General features: G+C 43.8%; 1 protein-coding gene across 3 annotated transcripts in view; it reads left to right on the top strand.

Moving 5' to 3' along the window:
- The first annotated feature begins 1,249 nt into the window (after positions 1 to 1,249).
- The window catches only part of NHEJ1 (non-homologous end joining factor 1), a 77,564-nt gene continuing 56,333 nt past the window's right edge, over positions 1,250 to 22,480 (top strand). The window contains exons 1-5 of one of the 3 annotated variants that reach the window (XM_016196822.2): positions 1,250 to 1,320; positions 3,709 to 3,989; positions 4,377 to 4,589; positions 10,825 to 10,963; positions 11,534 to 11,592. In XM_016196822.2, coding sequence (XP_016052308.1) covers positions 3,813 to 3,989; positions 4,377 to 4,589; positions 10,825 to 10,963; positions 11,534 to 11,592 — 588 coding nt within the window. In that variant the 5' untranslated portion in view covers positions 1,250 to 1,320; positions 3,709 to 3,812. The remainder of the gene's footprint in view (positions 1,321 to 3,708; positions 3,990 to 4,376; positions 4,590 to 10,824; positions 10,964 to 11,533; positions 11,593 to 22,480) is intronic. The other 2 variants (XM_016196824.2, XM_016196823.2) reach the window with 2 other exon arrangements.

Below are 22,480 nucleotides of genomic sequence, written 5' to 3' on the forward strand. Positions count from 1 at the left end.
AAGATCCTGGAACTACAGGTATGGATAAGACAGGGTCCCTGCGCTCTCAAGACACTCATGGTTTAAAAAGACATATGTAGACTGGCCAGTGTGACTCAGTGGTTGAGCATAGACCTATGATCCAGGAGATTGCAGTTTGATTCCCGGTCAGGGCATGTGCCTGGGCTTTGGCTCTATCCCCAGTGTGGGGAGTGCAGGAGGCAGTAGATCAATGACTCTCATCATTGATGTTTCTATCTCTCTCCCCCTCTCTCTTCTCTCTGAAATCAATAAAGATATATATTTTAAAAATAAATAAATAAAAACTTATGTAATTACTAAAATCCAAAGCAGAAGGTAGTCTGTAATAAAGATTAAAACAATGCTATGGGAGCAAAAAGGAAGAAATAATTCTGACTGGGGATGGTGAGAAGGGCTTTATGTAAGAAGCAGCACTGAGGCTGCCCTTAGCAAGAGGAAGATTTGGGCTTGGGGAAAATGCAAGGGGAGAATTTTTCAGGCTCAAGTATCCAGCTCAAAAATTGTAAGTTATACGAAGTACAAGATGAGTTGAGGGATTTCAAGCTTCTCAGTGGTGATGAAGCATAATTATGGGAATGGAGGGAGGGAGAAATGAGACAAGAAGGAGGTAAAGGAAGAGGTCAGACCATGGGGTTTTTGCTTGGGAGACACATTTCTTTTTTTAAAAAAATTTTAAAAATGTTTTTTATCGAGTTTAGAGAGAGGAAGAAAGAGATAGAAACATCTATGAGAGAGAGTCATTGATCGGATGCCTCCTACACCCGCTAATGGGGATCAAGCCCACAACTCAGGCATGTGTCCTGACCAGGAATCGAACTCAAACCCTGACCTCCTGGATCGAGGATCAACCACTGAGCCACGCTGGCTGGGCTGGGAGACACAGCCCTCAAATAGCTCAAGTGCTGGTGAAGACCCAAGAGATTATCTAGTGAAGTTCAACCCTCTCCCTATGTATATCAAAGAGCTTGGACAGGTGGGGGAGGGAAGCGATATTTATTGACAAGTCCAAATATAGGGATCCCTCTCCTGTACCTCACCCGGCATTCCTTGCACTGGGCCAGCACGATACGCCTGCAGCTAACCGCCGGTTGCCCTGCCTCGCGAGCTGTCGCGGCCGGGTGGCCTTCAGTCAGCTCCTGGGCCCAGATGTCCCGCCCACGCCAGGCCCGGGCCCCGCCCCCGTGCCCCAAGGCCCCGCCTCCCGTGGGGGGTGGGGAATGCCTCTACTTTAGGCCTTTCGGTTTGCGCGGGCCCGCGGGCCTGCTGCAGGGAGGGTGGGAGCTGTCGCAGCCGCTCACGGTAGGTGGGGTCGGGCTCGAGTTGGGGCCGGAGCCGGGGCCGGGTGGCTAGGGCTGCTCGGACCCTGAGTGCTGGCGCGGGCACAGGCGCTCCCTCCCTGGAGGGACCCGCGGGCGGCCCACGTTCCGGGGCCGACCGCTGGGGGTGGGCGGGCCCTCGGGGCCGCGCGTGCGCAGACCGCCTCCCGGCTGCGAGGCGGGGCCTGTGGGCTGCTGCTCCGTAGGCTGCTCGGTGCACAAAGCTGCGGGTGGTCGGCTCTGTTACCCCCTGAGGGGTCCCGAGCTGCGCCGCGGTGCGGCCAGGGCTGTAGAAATGCGACGGCTGAGGGCTAAGGCCCTTCTAGCGAGGGCTGATGGGAACGACGCCAGGCGGGGCTCCCGGGGTGGGGCTGTGGTCACGGGAGCGAGGGTTTGTCCCCTCCTCGAGGGACCGGGCGCGGTCCCGCCCGGAGGGTCCCTAGGGCCTTGCTGCCCTCTGCAGGGTGGCGGAGGAACTGCGCGGAAAGGGCCTCACGGCTTAGGGGCGGGGCTTGGTGCGGACCGGGTTCTCCGGTGACCCCACCTCGTTCTTGGCGCTCGGCGCACCCCTACTTCATTCAAGAATAATAAACGGGTGACTCTGGTAAACGTGAAGGTTAAAGGCTGCCTTGAAGAACAAAAGAAAAAGGTTGGGGTAGAGAGGCCTCAGGCTGCAGCTCACCCCATGTCTGGTTCTGAGTGTCAGACCTTTCGATGGGGCCTGTTGACCCCGGCCACACCTTAAACTGCGCCTCCACCCCCAAAACAAAACAACAAAACCCCCGCATCCATACAACTTGATGGTCTTGAGCTTCCGGGCTTTCTGATGTGATGGGCCTGGATAATCAACCCAATTTTAGTGAATCAGAGTACACGCTTGGTGGTGCCTATAAGGGGGAGAAAGGCTTGGCGACTTCACTTGGGACTGTGACCTTTGGCGGTGAACTCTGTGACCTTTGGCGGAGGATTAGCTTAATCGTTCCAAGGGCTGCTCTTCCCAGTAGGAAACGCAAGGTTGGAAATGTGACCGAATGACTGACCATTCGACAAACAAGGTTTTGAGACTGCTGCTAATAAAAATCACAATGTATATTTATATTTCACCTGTCTACTGACTCTACAAATTATGTTACAAGGCTGTGCTTCAAAAACAAGTTATGGTTGGAAGAATGGCTTAGACTGAGATGGAAATGACTGGAACAAACAAGGATAACTTTGTTAATGAAATCCAAGGAATTTTTTTTATATTCTGTGATGCCTCTGCCCTCTGCACTTCGTATTTATATACTGAAATAGAGAAGGAAATTATAACACTCCCCCCTTTTTTTAAACCACAGGAAAAATCAGACTTCTTGTCAGGTAGCCATAGTTTCTGAATATCTACTAGGTTAAGGCTACAAGTTGAACTGTTGAAGTAGAAAAGCTGGTTTCCAGTAGTTCCAGGATGTGCAGCAGGGCGTGGTCTCATTAATGGCAGTGCCTTGGGTGGGGATTTGGGGGGCAAGCGAAGTGGATGTTAATTCATCATCTCTGCCTCTGCGATGTACTCTGTCTTGTATTCATGACTTCTTAGACTTTCAGGTTCTTCTTGAAATGGGATTTGGGCTTTCCTGTTTGCTCTGGACAGTGTTTATTAGCTCTTTATTTGTGTGTCATTGATTCCTTTGAGAATCTGTCAACAGCTGCAGATTGCTTCTCCCCAAATGAGTATGTGCATGTACACAAATTTTGCGTGCAATTCCAGAGGATTCACATACATAGATTCTAGATTAAGAATCTGTTTTAGGGAATATATATTTATGTTATTATATATTTATTGTTTATTATATTATTATATATTGTATTTGTCATATATATATTTATGGAATATATATAGCTGTTTAGAGAATATATAGATATATATATAGATATATATAGAGAGAGATATTTTTGAAATTCTGAGAGCTTCCAGAGTTTTGTTTTTAGATAAGGATCGGCTAATTTGAATTTCCTCTGATGACACTTATGATTTATGATGTTTTATGAGACAAGAACTATTCCTTCTCTTCTAGAAGTTCTGGGAAAGGATAACACTGACATATTTCTTAGGAATTTGATAAATATGCAACAAGAATGGTTTAGGTTTCCACATCAAGTTATATTATTAGAAAGCAGAAATACTAATACCAATATGCTGAGGCTTAAACACTATAGAAGAAAGATATTTCATGCCCTCTAGGAACTTAATATGGGGGAAAGATCCCTCAAAATTCTAAATAGATTTTTAGTGGCCAAGAGTTACTAAGGTTTGTGCTTAGTTGGTTATATACTGGGGGTGGGAAAGTGGGGGGATGAGGGGTAGAATGTAAATCCATGCTTTCTGTTTTATTAGGGAGGAGTTTCATGAGACTTATTTGATATTGAACTGTGTGGTGGTCCCCCCACCCCGAGGCCTATGGTACCCTGGGACACTGCTAAATTAAGACTTTCCTGCAGATGGAGGAACTGGAGCAAGGCCTGTTGATGCAGCCGTGGGCATGGCTACAGCTTGCCGAAAACTCCCTCTTGGTTAAGGCTTATGTCACCAAGCAAGGCTATGCCTTGCTGGTTTCAGATCTTCATGAGGTGTGGCATGAACAGGTGGATGCTAGTGTGGTCAGCCAGCGAGGCAAGGTAAGTGTGAAGGGCATTATTGCTGTGTTGTGGTAATGGATATAATTTCTTTCCTAGTGAAGGTCAGGGGGCATTAATACCAACCAGCTTGCTAGCCTGCCAGTTGTCAAGGAAGGTTGAGTCAGATTGAGACAGTTCTAATCAATGTCCTGCACTTCTACCTATAGCCCTGGGATCTTTCCATATGGCTGTGTGTGTCTGTGTGTGCCTGTTTGTTAGTTTCTGTAGTGCATACAGTACAAGGCAGAATTGTGAAGTAGGCCGGTTGATCTCTCTTTTCATGCCCACTGTCTTCATGTTAACCACAGTTTTCTTTTGCTGTTACTTATGAAGGAGTCAGTTTCCTTTGAGCACCCCCACTCTGTACAATCCTTGCTGTCTTTTTAGGAGCTGAACAAGCGCCTGACTGCTCCCCCTGAGGCTTTTCTCTGTCATTTGGATGATCTGCTTCGCCCTCTGTTGAAGGACATTGTTTGCCCTGGAAAAGCTACCTTCTCCTGTGATCGTGTGGCGGAGGCACTGATACTACGGGTACGGAGTGAGCTCTCTGGTCTCCCCTTCTATTGGAATTTTCACTGCATTCTAGCTAGCCCTTCCCTGGTAAGTGAAATTCAAGTATGGGGTAGGGAAGGGGACTGCTAGCTGCTTTGAGGTGAAACTTTAGGTGCTCGTACGTTTTTGAAACTCCATTTGAAATTCTCCAATTTGAAAACTTTCCTTGTCTAGACAGAGGGTAAAGGGATTCTTGACTGGTACATCCTTTCCTTGCAAAGGGAGCAGAGTTTGGGTCTACACACTTCATTGTGTATCTTTATTCAACATTTATTAAGCATCTACTATGGCCAATTGTTGGGTGTCCAGATCTAAGGCAACGTAGCCTATTCCTGGAGTTCATAATCTAGTGAGAAGACAGACAGGTAACAGGATAAAGTATGGTAAATTCTTTGATCGAGGTAAGCCCAGGGTGATAGAAGATCTGACAAACCTTCTTGAAGAGATAGTTTCTGAGCTGAATTTTGAAGATGAGTAGGAACTAACTGGGAGAAAATAAAGAGGTCATTCTAGGCAAGAGTGCATTTTGAGAGGCCTGGAAAAGTTTTAGTGGGGGGCAATTGGGGGAACGTCGTGACTACAGGGAGTTGAGAAATAAGGTAGGCAGTGGCTAGATTGAAGGGTTCTAGTGAGTTTGGATTTTATCCCAAAGGAAACATGGATTCATTGAAAAACTTTAAGTGTGATCCAATTTGTAATTTATCCAGATCACTCTGGCAACAGGGTAGAGTATGTACCTGTGTTAGGTACCTTTCTGAACATTACCTCATCATTTAATCCTTACAGTTGTCCTGTAAGATGGCTATTATTTTCCCTGTGTTTCAGAGTAGCAAACTGACATTGATGGTAATTTGTTCAAAGGTTTCCAGCTTATAAATGAATGAACTGGAATTTGACTTGCAGATAGGTCTGACTTGAGAGCCCATTTTCAGGGACTAGGGGGATCATGTCCTCTGCTCACTTGTAGCTACACCCCAAGAGCTTTTATTAGAAATTGGTTATTTGAGAGTGGACATTAAGAATTAGTTTGCGCCCAGCCGGGTGTGGCTCAGCGGTTGAGTGTCAACCTAGGATCCAGGTGATCAGGGTTCGATTCCCGGTCAGGGCACATGCCTGGGTTTGCGGGCTTAATCCCCAATGACACTCTCATCATTGACGTTTCTGTCTGTCTGTCTCTCTCCTTTCCTCTCTCTGAAATCAATAGATATATTAAAAAAAAAAAAAAAGAATTAGTTTGCAGACATTGATGCTGCTGATCTCTCCTTCACTTCCATGTAAACAGAACATGTTTCAGCCAGTAGCCTTAGAGGAGGGGGGGTCTTCTATGTAAGACTAAGGGTGTAGGTTTATCAGTAAAAGGATCTGACAAGTGGGCATCATTTCCTATCTCCCTTCTTTAGTTTCCCAGAGGTACTTTGGCATCAATAGAGTGAATACAACAAAGTGCCTTTTGAGAAACTGTTCTCTGTTTTTTATTTTGATCTGGAACCCAGTAAAGCTAGACTTGAGTGTTTGGAGAACTATATATAATTCAACTCTGAATTTCTAAGGCCCATCAACAGTGCTTAACAGATAATAGTCACTCATATTTATTGATTTTAATTGAAATTCTTATGAAATTTTCCATCCTGCTTGCATATATAGCACTGACCTATTTTGTTCAAAACCCCTGTAACTTTTCCTTAGTAACACCAGGGGGCACTGTTTCCTTAATAATGCTTGCTCTGAGCCGACAATATTTGGGCTGCCTTTAGGAAGCAGAATAATAGCCAGTCTCATTTTGCCTCACACAGCCCTTAGAAACTCAGAATAGTGAGATTGGGAAGGCAGTTCTCCTTGGACACTGATGAGCTCTAATAGTTTTTTTCTTTCAAAACAATAATGATATTATAATTGAAAATAGTATGTGAAGAAAAAACTATTCTAGGCAAGCTCCTCTAATTGGGGAGCTGCAGTAAGAAAAGAGACAGAGTGGAATGAGTCCTGGTTGGCTGTGTGGAGAAGTGAGTGTTGAACAATTGATTAATGGTTATGCTTTAATGTAAGATAAAGTGATTATTTTTACAAGAAGAAGAATGTTATCCCAGGGAAATCCCGGAACCTGAGGAGGCTTTATAGGGAAAAAGTTAGAGCCAATGGACACTGGCAAGGATGTAGGTGGATACTATTTCAAGCTCATGTGTGTGTCTGTGAGGTCACACAGTCATATTTTTGTTTGTTACTCACTCTGGTGATAGTTTTTAATTTTTTTGAATGAGTAATTCATGAAAGAAAAGACAAACATTTCAGACATTTAAGGGTATACATTGAAAAAAATAGGTCTTCTTTCAACCCCCTTTCCCAGTCCCTCATTTTCGTTCTCTAAAGCAACTACTGATACCAGCTTCTTGTGAATTCTTAAAGAAAGCTCTTATAGACGTATGTATGTATATATTCACAAAATCAAATATCTGGTTATATGTATGTGTTTTCACAAATGGCAGCATGCTATTCACACTGTTCAGTAACTTGCATAGAACTTAGAAATTATTCATCACAAAACCTTTAGAAGACCTGCCTTAATATTTTAATGACAACATAGTGTTTTATTTAAATAAGATATCAACATATGTTTAATTGTTACGCTACTAGTAGACACTTAAGTTGTTCCCATTCTTTTGTTGTTATATTTAGTGAATATCCTTGTATTTACATTTTCTGTGTGTAAATGTGTGGGTAAATTCCTAAAGTGGAATAGCGGAGTCAAGGAACATTTGCATCTCCAATTTTGCTAACATAATGCCAAATTGTCTTGTAGAGAGATTATGCAGCATGACTCCTAGTTATACAGGAGAGTACCTGTTTTCCCACACCCTTTACAAGATACTGTATTCACATTAATAATTCAATAGTTCTTAAGTCTCTGCAGGATATTATGGGATATATAAAGCTTTGGGTCTCTGCTTTCCAACACTGAGTCAATTTCCACTTCTGGCCAACTTCTCTTATCTTCTCCTTCTTTCCACTGTGTATTCTTTCTAGTATCTAATGTAATTCTTTTTGTTGTTGTTTATATATTTTTTTCTAATGTAATTCTTGATATTCCATATTTTGACTTTCAACTTTGTCACCTCTTTGGCCATTTTATAATTCCTAGGACTCACATGCAAAGGTTTTTTTGGTAGTAGAAAGAGCAAAGACCACAGGCTTCAGAACCAGCAGACCTGAATTTGTAACTCAGCTTCTCCACTTTGACTGCTTACATTACCTAGGATAAGTTACTGAATTTTTATGAGTCTCAGTTTCTTTATCTGTAAAGTAGAGATACCAATCACAGCCTTACTATGGAGTTATGAGGATTAAGTAAGAAGACATGGAATATTACTTACCCTTAGCATTATAGTGGACCTGTGAGAGCAAATACTCCAACTTCATAATTTTTATTTTTAGAAAGAATTGGGACCATGAAAGTACTTGGGATTAAGCCATTTTTACATCTAGGTACTCTCAGAGCCAGAACTGGAATTGAGGTTTCCTAATTCCCAGTCTGCTACCCTTTTCACTATATCCAAACCTGGTACGATTCGTGTTGCGATCGATAACCGCCATTCTGCTCTCCTGCCTATGACTAGTGAACATCTCTGTGATGGATCTGAAGACATTGCAGGAAACTAGAAGTAGCTTTTCCTTTGGAGACTGTCAACTCCTGCTTCTGTATCCACCACACTTCCTGACCTTAACTCTTTGAGGGCATAGGCCTCATGGGATTAGAGCATGTATTAGGCACACAGTAGGTATTTATTGAATGACTTGTTGAACTGCATTTCTTCCTGTATTGCTGTCTGTAAGTGAAGGGGGTGGGTGGGTGTGCCCCTGCCCTCCAAAAGCATTTCAAGATTTTTCCTCGTAGTGTCTGTGGATTTGCTTTGAAATCCTTTCCTTCAGCCGCAATGCCTTGTTCTAATTAACTGATCTAAGTTAGTGTTCATCTAACTTTGAAGTAAGTTATACCCCAATGATTCACAGTGATGTAACCCAAGCCTATGAAATATTTTAGAAGTTAAAATATTTACTGATAAAATGTTTTTTTTGTTGTTTGCTATATAGACACTGGAGTCTGATAGATAATTTCAGGTGCCTGGTATAGCGTCACTGTGTTTAATTAGAAATGGCATTGATTAACAACTGTTTCTTATCATGTCTCATGTTGTAATTTTTAGTGCCACTCAAAGAAATTGCTATTAAGGTAGCCTCCTAGAGAGAGGCTGGTTAATTAACTTTAAGAGTTTCTGTTATTTGAGGACTGTCACCAAATGGATGGTGATGTTGCTTAGTTAGCAAGTGCAATTACTTTTAATTCAACCTACCAAACATTGACCGGCTTTCATACAACTAGTCACCTGATTTTCTTCCTGATCTACCTTGAACATGACCAAAGTTACCAAAAACAATTCCTAGGAAAGAGGGTTGGGTCTAGAGCAGATACATTTTCCCAAAGCAGAACTTCTGCTGCATTCTGGACAGTAGTTCCTAGAAGCTTAAGTTTATCCTAAGGATCTGAGCTGGCAGACAGTACCAGTTGGGGTATGCTGTGTGGTGGAAAGAGGTGACTGGTATCTATAGGTGAACTTGATTTCTCGCCCTTCCACTTTGTGCCAGTAGCCCTGCATTTATTGGGCCCTGGTGCTGCCACTAATCCCTAACCTCCCCTCTCCCATCAGAGAAATGTGGAAAAAAGTTCTTTCCTCTCAGTTTGAGCCAAATACAATTGGAGTTTTTAGTAGTAAGTTTTACTAGAAAATTAAAGGCAAACAAAAACAAAAGTCTGAAGAGTTCAGACTTCTGATTCTGATCAAGGTGAGTCTGGCTTGCACATCTAGGGCACTCTAGGACCGTTTCCTTACCTCAAGCCTGTGTGGGGTACCTTGTCTAAAAGTCCTGTTTTAGATCGAGGGCCAGGGTTGGTGTACTATGGCCAGCAGGCCAACTCTGGCTTGCTGCCTATTTGTGTAAAGTTTTATTGGAACTCAGCCACCCTCATTTATTACATGTTGTCTGTGGCTGCTTTCATGCTACAAAAGCAGAGTTGAGTATTGCGACAGGGACTGTATGGGCCGCAGAACGGAAAATATTGACTCTCTGGCCCTTACAGAAAATGTTTGCTGACCTCTGGTCTAGGGCATTTCTTCTTAGTGCCTCCTTCAGTTCATCTCTGGCGGGAAGGGAAAGAAACTCTGATAACATCCCCGAGCTACAAATAGATTATTGATTTTAGTTATTTTCTTTGGCTAAGGCTTTCATCTTTCAAAGACTAATGGACACTTTGCACAGGTGAATTAAATGGTAATTTTGTATAGCTGTACAGTATCGTATGAGAACATCATCCTAGCTGCACTGCAGGATGGCTATGCTTGTGACCGCTTACCTCTTGTTAAGAGCAAGGTGTGTGTGTGGGTGGTTTATTTCCCACCAGTAGGCTGGTCTCTTGATGACTGGCTTGCTTCTGTTACAAAAATGGCCTTAGTCTCTGCTGCATGGGTGGGAACAGATGGAAACTCTGGGCTCATTCTGGGCCATCATCAGCCCTGAAATGGCTCTTCATTAGCGTCTGGGTCAGATTCGACTTTGAAATCTCTCTACTTTCTGTGGATTTTTGTCTCCTATTATATTCCAGCTAGCATCCTGTGTTGCAGCCACATCTAATTTCTTGAAGGTCACTTGGACCTTCTGCGTCTATCTCAGTCTCTGCTGAGAGTTGAGTTAGCACTTTCCTCTTATCAGCTGCACGACACCCTTCTCCTGAAATTATTGCTCCAGGTATCTATTCATGAGGAACCTTTTTTTTTTTTTTAATATGTCTTTATTGATTTCAGAGAGAGGAAGGGAGAGGGAGAGAGAGAGATAGAAACATCAATGATGAGAGTCATTGACCGGCTGCCTCCTGCATGCGCCCTACTGGGGATCGAGCCCACAACCCGGGCATGTGCCCTGAGCGGGAATCGAACCCCAATCTCCTGGGTCCTAGGTAGATGCTCAACCACTGAGCCACACTGTCTGGGCATTCATGAGTATTCTTTATTCTTCCCATTTTTTTAAATCTATGACTCAAAGAAAATCCTTGAACTTCTTTTATACACTTATTTAATTATTATGTTTATGTTTGCATTCATGTAAATGGACTGCTTGCCTATGACACTATAAGTTCCTATGAAAATATTTATTCAGTATTTTTTCTAGTCCCTAATACAGTGTCATAGAGTATTTTACAGTATTTATTGGCTAATTGCTATCTCTTCCATGAAAGGTCTCCCAGCATTTGATTCGTCCTCTGATGGGCATGAGTCTGGCATTGCAGTGCCAAGTGAGGGAGCTGGCAACATTGCTTTGTATGAAGGATCTAGAGATCCAGGACTACCAGGAGAGTGGGGCTACACTGAGCCGAGGTGAGAGGACATTCTTTGAGATGTTGAATGGGGAATGGTACAGATAACCAGAGGTGCCTCAGAAAAGGGGGAGACGTCCCCGAGGGTGGGTGCTGGGTACTGACCAAAACTGGAGACTTGATGCTTGGTGACGCTTCTCTCTGCCTCGAGTACCTGGCCGGCACCCAGCTGACCAATAGAAGCCGTAACCGAGTCCAGACATGCCCTAGGCAATGGCAAGGAAAGACTTTGGAAAGGGGCCAACAGCTATACAAAATCGTAGGAGGACAACGTGAACTTGGGACTTTAGGAAGCTGCATAGCTCGTTGCAACTTCAGAATAAGAATTCAGCTTGACCTTTGTCTTTGTGTCAGGACTCCTGGAGCACGTGCTGCCGCTTGATGCTCATCGCCCTCTCCTCCTCCTGTTTGCCAGCACACTCTCGTCCCTTCTCCCCCCGGACTAGGCACCTTTGGGTATTGCACCTTTGTGCTTGTCCCCAAGAAGTGTTGGACTCTGTTTCCTTTCTATCTCATAGGTAGGAAGCTTGTCCTAAGACTCACATTTCTTTTCTGTTTCCCTTTATTATAGATCGGTTGAAGACAGAGCCATTTGAAGAAAATTCCTTCTTGGAACAGTTTATGGTAGAGGTAGAGCATTTGTTATTTCCTTTCTCCTGTGCAACTTGGCTTTACTTCCCATTCCCAGGTGCCCGAGTGGTGACTTGTGTTTGGGCGTTAGATTGCTCTCATGGTCGGGAAGCCCTTTCTCTGAAAAAGTTGCCTATAGAGAGTCTGATAAAGCTTGAGATGTACGTGGAGAAGATGGGGGGAAATTAGGGAAAAGAACGTAAAAGGCAAAAACGGGCTGATTAACATTCGTAAAACATCTCTGTTAAAGTACCTAGGTATTTCATTTGGAATTTTCTACCCTTGGAAAGCTTGGTTGCCCAGTTGCTAAATTTTTGCTTGTTGAGATCTGATCGCAGGTCTGGATTGTGGAGTGGGGGGGCTAGTTATTATTACTTGTCGAGGCTGCTTCAACATCCCGCAGTAGAGGAAGGTGGAAAGCACAGGGCTACCATTTGGGGACTGTCTTGTGGGCACAGTAGGCTGTGGAAAATCACAGTGTTTATACAAGGGGACTGGCAAAGGAATGAATGGGGAGTAGATAATTGTGGCCTGTCAGAAGCTCCTGCCTAGGTTTCCCTTCTAAGGATTGAGCTTGGCCAAAAGAAACATCTGTTAAATGCCAAACAGGGGGAGTATTATTAATAGTGACCTTTGATAATACCAGTCAATATTGATCTTCTCCTTCTCTAACTCTTCTGGGACTTGTTGGTTGTACAGTTAGTACCTTCGTATTATTGCCCTATTTTCTAACTGTGCATGTTACCCAAGTTGGTACTTTATTATGTAAATAAATAATGCTATTATAATACTATGTTATGTATAAATTGTTTGTATTTCTATCTTGTCTTCTAGGCTAATTTGTAAACTCCTTGTGGATAGGGGCTGTCACTCATACTTCTTTTGAACCTGAAATTAGCACTTTTCACAGAGCTAAGCATACAGCAGGTGTTCTTGAGGGGGATCTTTCTGTTCTGCCCCTGTGTGTTGGCTGAGCAATGACCCCTAATGCTTTGGGTCTTAACACTAACAACAAAGAAATGCGAGTTGAGTGCTAAGTCCGTCTATTGAAGCAATTGTAACTGCAGAAGGAAAGCGTGTATTCTTAAGTTCTGAAGTAGAATAGGTTTCAAGTCTTTATGGGGAAAGAGAAACCATTAAGCCCAGACTTACAAAAGAGAGATTTCCTAGCCCTTTTTCTGCCTGCCAGCTTCCCCTGTCTAAGTTTGGGGATAAGATTAACATAGGCTGGAGGTGACATACTAGTTCAAGCCTTAGCCCCTTAGTGAAACAGTGCAAGGCTCTCTCTTAGCTCAGTAGAGGGGGCCCTTCCTGACCTAGTGCCTACTAAGCTATCCAGCTTGGTTTCTGACATTTTTTTCTTTATGCATGTTATGCTTCTGCCATATAGAATGACTTTTAATCACCAAAAAAGCTTTTTCTGTAACTTTATGTCTTGTACACAGAGTTCCCTTTATCTGGGATGCCCAGTGTCCTGGACTTACCTACCTTGTAAGCTTCTATTCATCTCTTAAGTGTCAGCTTCAGCTTTAGGAGACCTTTCAGGACGCCCGTTGTAAACATAACACTTCATCCCTGCTACTGTACCTTGATTCGTACCTTTATTTTACTACTTATAACTTTGTAATATTACTGTTTGTATGTTGGTAAGACTGTCTTTCTCCTTCACTGAGCTATAGACTGCTTGAGGCAAGGACCCTGTTGAATGCATTTCTGTATCCCCAGCACTGAGCATAGTGCCTAGAACTAGTAGGTTCTCAGTAAGTGTGTGGGTGAAATGTTGCTAAATGTATGCCAGGGGATTTAGAGTACATTTGGGGTTTTCGTATCCTGATTCACTTCGCAGCTTTGGATAAACCACTTCTCTCAGGGCCTCTGTTTTCTCATTTGTAAGATTGCAGGTTCATCTCTTCCATGCCATTGGGGTGGGGAGAACCCTACAGAACTGAATGTGAAGCATATAGGGCCCTGGCCGGGTAGTTCAGTGGGTTAGAGCGTCGTCCCATACACCAAAAGGTTGCTAGTTCGATTGCCTGTCAGGGCGCATACCTAGGTTTTGGATTTGATCCCCAGTTGGGGCACATAAGGGAGGCAACCGATCTCTCTCTCTCTTCCTCTCTTCTTCTCCCCTCCCTCCCTTCCTATCTCTCTAAACAAATAAACAAACAGACAAACCCCATATCCTCGGGTGAGGATTTAAAAAATAAAAAGAAAGCATATAGAATCGAGTTGCTAATCTAGGAAGGATATTGGTGTTTTGGAACCAACTACTTCAAGAATACTGGTCCTTTAGGCTTTGGGTGGATCACATCCAAACCACATAGACTTGTAGAATTTTATTATATCTGCAAAGGATCTGAGAGCTAGGTAGCTGTAGCTTTCCATTTCACAGACTAAGAAATTGGGCCTCTGAGAGGTTAAGTGACTTGCCTAAGGTCATAAAGCTATAGTGGTATGTTTGGTACCTCCTACATTTCTTGTCTAGGATTATCCCTGTTTTGTTTTGCTACTTTGGTTGTACACACCATTAGAGGAGAGTTAAGGGCTAGGATAATGTGGAATTCTTGTGACCTCTGGGATCACTGAATGTCCTGCATCGCTGCTAGAACTGAAAGGCTTCCTAACAGGGCTTCAGAACCTCTTATGGCCACTGCATCTTTTCAGTTACTCTGCTTGCCCAGGGTCCTACAAACAGGACACAGAAGGGTCATGAGGTCATCCAAGACCGAGCTGAAAGGATGTGCCATCAAAATAAGCAACACAGGAAAATAAACAAACCAGGGACAGAGAGCTAGGGATGAAGGTGTAGGGGGGCCAGGACTGATGTCAGAGGGCCATGCGGTCAGTGCCTGGGGTCTGTTTGTCCTAGCTCTCATTGGGACTCTTGCTGGGCAAGAGGCCATAGAGATAGGGCAGGGGGGAAGTAGGACAGGGAGGTTTCTAGGATACTAAGACCAGGAAAAATATTTAAGGATTGAACAGCGGTTACTTTTCCGTGTTCAGTCCTTTGCCCCCACCCTCACCCCCAAGAGCCTCTGATTTCTCATTTCCAGGGAGCCCAAGGGGGCCAATTGATGGTGGCCTAACTAGAGGGGGATACTGGTAATGTTGGTACAAGTCAGCTGGGTGGGGCGGCTGCTGGCATGATCCTCATAGAGGGCAAGAGCCCCGTATAGAGCGTTTCCTAGGAGTAGGGGCTGGAAGTCACCTTCAGGAGATGAGCCAAGGAATTAGGGACTAGGATGGCAAGGCAGTAGGAACTGTGTTAAAGGGGAACTTTAGAGTGACTGGGCTGGCACAGCCCACTGTCAGTCTAGTTCACTGGAGGGAGTTCCTTCCCTGGCCCTGTCCATGCCTTTCTCTCTCCATCTGGTTGCCATCAGGCTGTGCGGCTGCTGGCGGGGCTCTTTATTTATTTATCCCAGTGTAATGGGGTGAGGAGGGAGCTGGCCTAAGGCTGGCATTCCGAGGCCAGGCCACGGAGCCACAGGCGGTTTGCATGGGTGTGTGAGTCACTGGGGCTGCATGCTGCTCAAACCAGACTTGGCCAGGCTCTGGGACAGGCAGCCCAAAATAGAGCCCCGCCCTCTGCAGCTGGCAACCCCTGGCTAGGAATCAGCCCTTGACACCAAAACCTGGGCAGTTGCATGAAGTCGGCTTTCTTAGGGAGGGGAGCCTTAACAGAGATAGACATTTTGCAGCTCTCCTCTCCTCTCGCTTCAGAGGAGAGCATTCAGCAGAACAGTCACTTCTGTTGCTGCATTCTGAATGCCTCGTGAGGCTTAATCTGTTCGGTTTAATACTTTAACCGATTCCTATGGTATAGTTTTAGTTCTGTAACTACAGTTAACATTGATTTGACTCAGCGTCCTAAATGTAGCCATGGCCTTTGTGTCCTGTCTAGTTTTAGTTACGGTCTTCATCCACTGTCTGGTTGCAGCCTGCTTCTAGAGTATATCTTTCAAGCGATGAAGTTATTCATTGCCGCTCTTAGGAAGGTTGTACCAAAGACACCCGCTGAAGATGGGGAGTCCTTTAACCTGAAGATTGTTATCCTGTTAGAGTTGTTCACAGACAGCTTCTACTGTTGTTGTTTTTTTTGTGGAGGGCTGGCTTTCCCTTTTTTACCTGCCCCTTAAATGTTAGCGTTACCTAGAATCATGTCCTTGACCCTCTCACCCTTCACTCTCTTTCGGAGTTATCTCACCCAGGCCCCAGTTTCAGCTCTCATAGCATACCACTGACTACCAAGTCTCTATCTCCACTGTTTTAGGCCCATATTTCTTCCTGCACGTTTGACATTTCCACCTGGATGTCCCACATGCAACATGCCCAGAATCTGCCCGCCAAACCCATTTCTCTTCTTATATACCTTACCTTGGGGAGCTGCACCATTATCCGTTCCGTTTTCTAGCTAGAAACTTAGAAAAAGTGGGAGTCCCCCACTTTTCTCTTGGTCCTCACTTTCAAAGCCTAACTTGTCACCTGTCCTGAACCTGCTGTTTTTCTCTCCTCCAGCTTCCATTACCGTAGGTTCACCACACCGCACCGCACTCATTTTTGGTTTGACCACGCAACAGCCTCCGCCTTTTCTCCCGGTCAGTACTTGTTCCCCTCCGTGAGGTGTGTTGGAGTGTTCCCTTGGGGGCCAAAGTCTGATTGTGTCGCTCTCTTGCTTCTAGTCCTTGAGTGATCCTCAGTAGCCTGCAGGATAAAGTTCAAAACTTCTTGCGTGTCGCACAAGATTATTCATGACTCGGCCCCGCTGACCCCTCAGCCTGACCCTCTGTCGCTTGCCCACAGCACCCAGTTGCCTCACACTGAAGTGCTGACAGCTTCCTGCCCACATCTCTGGACCCATTTACTTTGCATTCTCTTTGCTCCTGTCCTCACGACAAACCCCTGTTCAGCTTTCCCAGCTTTGCTCAGGCATCATCTCTTTCGTGAGTTTTCCAGGACATTTCTTCCCTTCCTCAGCCCTCTCTCCTTCTTCCAAGCACCGACGCGCTATCCTGCTGTTCCTCAGCCCCCTGTACCTACCTCTGCCACGGAGCCACTGTCATCTTTTTCCTGCACTTTGGCAGCAGCCTCCTTACTGGTATCCCTGCTGCGACCCCTGCCCAGCTCCTGGCCAACAAAGCGACCTGATTAAAACGTAAGTCACATCATTGCAACTCTGCTGCTCAAAGCCTGTAGGCCTTTATGCTGCCTGTTCCCTCTGCCTGGAATGCCCTTTCTTCAGATATTTGTGTGGTCAGTTCCCTCGTTTCCTTTATGTATATATTAGTTATCTATTGCTCTGTGACAAATCACTACAAAACTAGTGACTTAAAGCAACAAATATTTAATATCTCATGGTTTTTGAGGGTCAGGAATCTGGAAGCAGCTTAGCTGGGTGATTCTAGTTCAGGGCCTCTCCTGAAGTTGCAGTCAAGATTTTGGATGGGAATGCAGTCATCGTAAGAGGCTGGAGATTCAATCCCAAGCTCTCTCACGTGGCTGTTGGCAAGAGGTGCCATTTCCTTGCCACGTGGCGTCTCCATAGGGCTGCTCGCATGAACATCCCTGGGTTGCTCCAGAGCCAGTAATCCCTGAGAGACCAGCACTAAGACCAAGATCAAGACCAGAATGGAAGCTGTTGTCTTTTTATAACCTAACCTCAGAAGTGACATCCCATCACTGCCTTGCTGTGCTCTCTTTATTAGAAGTGAGTCACTCAGTCCAGGCTATACTCAAGGGGAGGGTAATTAAACTTAAGCTTCACTCTTAAGGGGAGGTGTGCTAAAAAATTTGTGGATATATCTACATGGACTACAACAATGTCATTGTTCAAATGTCCCTTCTCGATGGAGTTTACCTTGACTCTCCTATTTAAATTGTAACCCACGTTCCTGCCCCTCTGCACCTGGCACTCTGATTTTACTTCACCGTGTTCTACTTTTTATTTTTCCCATAGCCACTATTTTCTAGCATATAACCATAGCATTCACTTATTCGCTTATTATTTATGGTCTGTCTCCTCCTGCACAAGGATATATGTTTTGTGTACTGATTTATCCAAAGTGCCTAGAACAGTGTCTCTATACATAGTGGGCAGCCAATAAATATTTGTTGAGTGGATGAAGGAATCATATCTTCTCATTCCTTTTCTAGCTTCTCTGTCTTATGGGTTGGCCATCAACTTACCACTTGTTGGTAGCCTGAGACTCAGGCAGCCCTGTGGTAAATAGATGAGTAGCCTAAGGAGGAGACCACTGTTAGATTGCCATTCTGTGACTCGTCTTGTTTCATTGACACTTCGTTTACTGGGAGATAGTCCCCAGCTTTGGGGTGAAGCATAAACCTTGAATCTCTTATCATAGAGAGACCCTAGAACCTCTTTTATAGACCCAGTTAAATTAAATATCTGAAAAACCAGAGGAATGAGAACTTAACGAAATCCTGGAAAGAACATTAGTCATAGAGCCAAAAGTAAGTTATTTAGTTTCTTCTTTCCTCAGCTTTTCCTCTCTCTGGGCTCTACTTCCACGACTGGAAGGGCTGCTCCTCTGCCATGCACCTGTCGCTCACCATGTAGAGGAAGACACAGGATTCAGGGGATGTTTGTCAGTATCCTCTTGGGCATGATACAGAAGGATGCATCAGAATGTCCTCTCTACCACTGTGTGTGTCACTGCTCTGACTTCTCTGATCCAGAGAAACTTGCAGTTAATTCATGCTTCTGGAATTCAGTATAGTGCACTATGCTGGGTTCTGTGAGCATATAAGGTAGGGTAATATTGTCATCAAAGAGCTCACTGTGCTTAATGAGTGATAATAGAGGCCACAGTAGTGGAGTGATTGAAAAAAGCTTCTTGTAAAAGGCAGGTCTTGAACTGGACTATAATGATTTGTTTTCAGTTTTGCTAGGGAAATATTTGGAAGGCAATTTAGGTGGAAAGCGCATGGGCAAAGGACATGCAATAAGAGTAAGAGTGGGTGAGGGTTAGTGGGAAATAAGGTTAGCAAGATAATAACCTGAGGCCAGGTTGTGGAGGGTCTTAGGTGCTGGTCTGGAAGATGGGTGTTTTATTCTGAAGGTAAGTGTTTTTTAGCTTTTTTTCTGCCTGTAATCCATTTATTTGCCCATTTCAGTCCGGTTGTTAACATCTATCGTAACATGCAGTGGTTCTCAAACAGAGGCCCGTCTCCTAGGAAAGAGATGTGGCACTTCCTTCTCACAGTTATTAATTACTGCTGTAGATAGTGGGAAACCAATGAAAGTCTTCACTGGAGAATTGACATATGAAAATAATCTTTCAGGAAGATTAGGCTGTCAGTGGTATGCCTGTGTGATCTGAAGAATAGTGGTGCCATTGACAGACTGGGAAAAATCATGGGTGGGGCTCAATTAAATCTAATCTTGGGCATATAAAGGAATGGTTTTCCTTATTTAAAACACAAATCCACCAGTATTTGAGCTCTGGAATGAAAATCTCCGGGGAGGAAGGGATGGCTGCACATGTTTCTCAGCTATATTTCTTCTGAATTTTGCTTTCTCTTTGGAGTTTTCTCACTGTGACTCCTATAGTCACCATTGAGCCCTGCTACCAGGGGTCACCATTTCTTTTCTTTTGGCCCAAGAATGTATAAAAAGGCCTCTTTATTTCCCTTTTACAAAGCTTTATAAGGGCTTATACTTTCAAAAGAAAATTTATTAAAAATCAGAGGGAAAACTAAAAGGAAACCAATATAGAAAATGCAAATGGGATAAAATTACTTATTTCCAAAAGATAGGTTTCTAATTCTGGGAATCCCAATAGTGAAGGAAGGACTTTATCATGTTCTAAATTCTCTTATCTGAAAAAGCTCAAAACCAAATATTATAAACTCAGATGCCTACAGAAGATAGGCATATAACTAAATATGTGTATCCAGCTGCATAAATGACTAGAGATTTGTGGGAGCCTGTGGAAAACTAAGTCGTGCACCCCCTCCCCCGTATCTAGACCCAGATAGGCTAGCACAATTTAACAGACACTGCTCCAGGGAGTTGTGCATCTCACTTTGTTCAAAGGAAGTTACCAACTCTTCTAAAATAAAAATGCTTTTTTGTTGTTGTTTAGCTTCACCAAATCTACTGTTAGTCTCTCATGTGGTTTTAATCTCCAGTCTGAGAAGTCTACTTAGTTCAGAATTGAGTTTGAGGCAGTGTTGATTGATGCCTTATTTCTGGCAAATATATAGCCCCTTTAGGCCTAACCTATAAGCTTCACATGCCTCTGAGGCATTTTGCTGTGATTCACATTTGAATCTCCCTCTTTCCCCCCTTGTAGAGGAAGGGTTTCACTAAACTCCATTGGTTACAGTATGCCCATTTAACAATGCCTTCTTTTATTAAAAAAAAAAAAATCGATGGTTTATATATAATTAGCGTTAATTTGAAAACATAAGATGAAGATCTTTTTCAATACATGCTGGATTTAAATGGATTATAGGACATACGAGTGGGAATGCTCAGGAAAGAGTTAAAAAAATAGGGTTGAAGCTTAGTTTGGAAAAGGACCTATAGAAATAGATTTGGGAATCATCTGCTAGGGAGCAATATTGGAGAATGGACACATCTTTTGCTGGGAGGAGCATGGAGAAAGGAACAAAAGTCCAACGATGAGACTTGGGGAACAGTCACAATTGGAAGGAGTCGTGGGAGCCATGAAAGAAATGTGAGTGAGACAGGGCGAGAACCTGGAGAGAGGAGCGAGATAGCCAGGAAAGGGGAACTCACCTTATCAAGTGCATCCTGTGCTTGTGCCAGACGTGGTGCTAGGTGCTTTATCTAAATTAGAGCTTTTAATCCTTACAACTAACCTGTGGGGTCGGCAGTATTATCTTCACTTTAAAGACAAAGAAGCAGAGGCTCAAGTAATGCGCTTCAAGTCACTCAGCTGGTTTACCCATATTTGTCTTTACTCAAATCCCATGTTCTTCCTGTCACCAAGTAGGATGATTCACAGTGCCACATTCGGGAGAGAGACCGAAAAGAGAGCGTGACTGCCTGACGGCCCGGGAAAAATCCTTAGGCGATTTGTGATCTTGGCAATATCAGCAGATTGTGGCAGCTTAAGAAGGATCAATCGATCAGGCAATGGAGACAGCGAATGTAGAACCCTCATCAGAGAAGTCTCACGATGAAAAGGAAATGAGAGCTAGCTGGACAGCTAGAAGGGGCTTAAGCAAAACCCTTTCTTAAGACGGGAAGACACATATTTTGAAAGCACGGGAGAAGCCACTAGAAAAAGAGTGTGAAAGCAGATACCCACGGAGCTGAGCGAAGTGGAAGGATTAGTGCTTCCTCTAGGGTTCGTGGATGGCATGGAGGCATGGGAGATATTTTGATCTAAGATAGATGACTTAATTGCTGCCTATTTCCACCCTCTTTCCCCAGGAGATGTAGCCTTTTTATCCCAGAATTATAAAGTCCTTTCCAAAGGCATTCAATCTGCCGCACATCAAAAGAAGATCAGGTGGTCACATGACTTCTGCTATGACAGAAATAATGAAAGGGACAGAAGTAAAAGTATAAGCTCTGTTCTTTTCTTCTTCTGAGCTCCAGCAGCACTTTGCACCTTCCTTGGGTCACTTTTCACTTTGGCCTCATGGTATAGGAATTTCTATACTATCTCCTCTGGTAGATTATACACTCTTAACTGTAGCACTGTCCTGCGCATTTTGTTTCCCCTTCTGAACTTGCTGCAGTGCCTTGTAGATAGGAGGTGCTCAGCCTTCGAGGAGTCTCCCACATTGATAAATGTTTCTCTGGTTATAGAAATGAAGAGAGAAAACAAAAGTATCAAATGATTTGCCTTTAAGCTTTACCTGATCTATTGGTTTCATAACCTTAGCCTTATAACCTAAAGTATCCTCTTATATCCTTCACTTATTTATGGGTATTGTGTTTTCGCAGAGTGAGTCCTACAGGTTAGTGGCTTAGCTGTCCAATATTTATAGATTGTGGGCATCCTTGTTATCTCCCATAGGGAACTGTCAAGGCAAACATTGTCACAAAGCCTCAGGAAGCATTGTTTTCATTCTGCGTGGGAGATCTTTGGTCTATTAGTTTTTCTATTTGGAAGTTTCAACTCTATGTGGATAGTACTTATTAAGCACCAGTGAAAATATTAAACATCTTGATATTTAATGTTTTGTGATACTGAAAAATTAAAAACATGGTTTCTGCCCTTGAAAGATGGACTTTTAAGAGAGATTAGACCACTGGAACTTACACATATGCAAAGAATATTCTCAATACATAAAATGTGTGTTATCCGAGAGGAGGAAGAAATAGATTCATTTGGATGGGATCTAGGGTTCATACCAGGCTAGTTTGGGCAAGGTATTTCTGGAAGAGATGAATCTTGAGCTAAGACTTCAGAGGGATTTTGTATAATAAGCGGCTGCCTAAGGGAAGACACACTGGCTGTTTCATTCGGTTACACAATCTGAGAGGCTCCCGAGGTGTGGTGGTTTGAGGGAACCCTTCAAAAGCTCTTTGGCATCTGTTACTCTTAGGCTGGAAGCCTGAGCAGCTCTGATGCTGTATATTGTTGCTTAGAATCTTTTACTCTACAGAACCCCTTCTGATTTGATGTGAGTAAAGCTAGGAATAAGGAGGAGCCTTGAGACAGTGGGAGGACAATACTTCTTGGCTTGAAGAAAGAATAGTCAAAGATCTTGGCATTTAGTTTTTTGAAGCCCCCAGAAGCTAGGGGATGAGCAGAGTGAAAGTGCTGAATTTAGTGGGTACCTAAGGAGATGCAAGTCTCAGGCAGAGTATCCCCCAAATTTGGGATAACTTCTGATGAGATAAATAAGAATCAATATAAAACGGATAAGGTTCGCTATCTACAGA

This window comes from Miniopterus natalensis, chromosome 8 (genome assembly GCF_054644295.1).
Source record: "Miniopterus natalensis isolate mMinNat1 chromosome 8, mMinNat1.hap1, whole genome shotgun sequence".
In the NCBI taxonomy this organism is placed as follows: Eukaryota; Metazoa; Chordata; class Mammalia; order Chiroptera; family Miniopteridae; genus Miniopterus; species Miniopterus natalensis.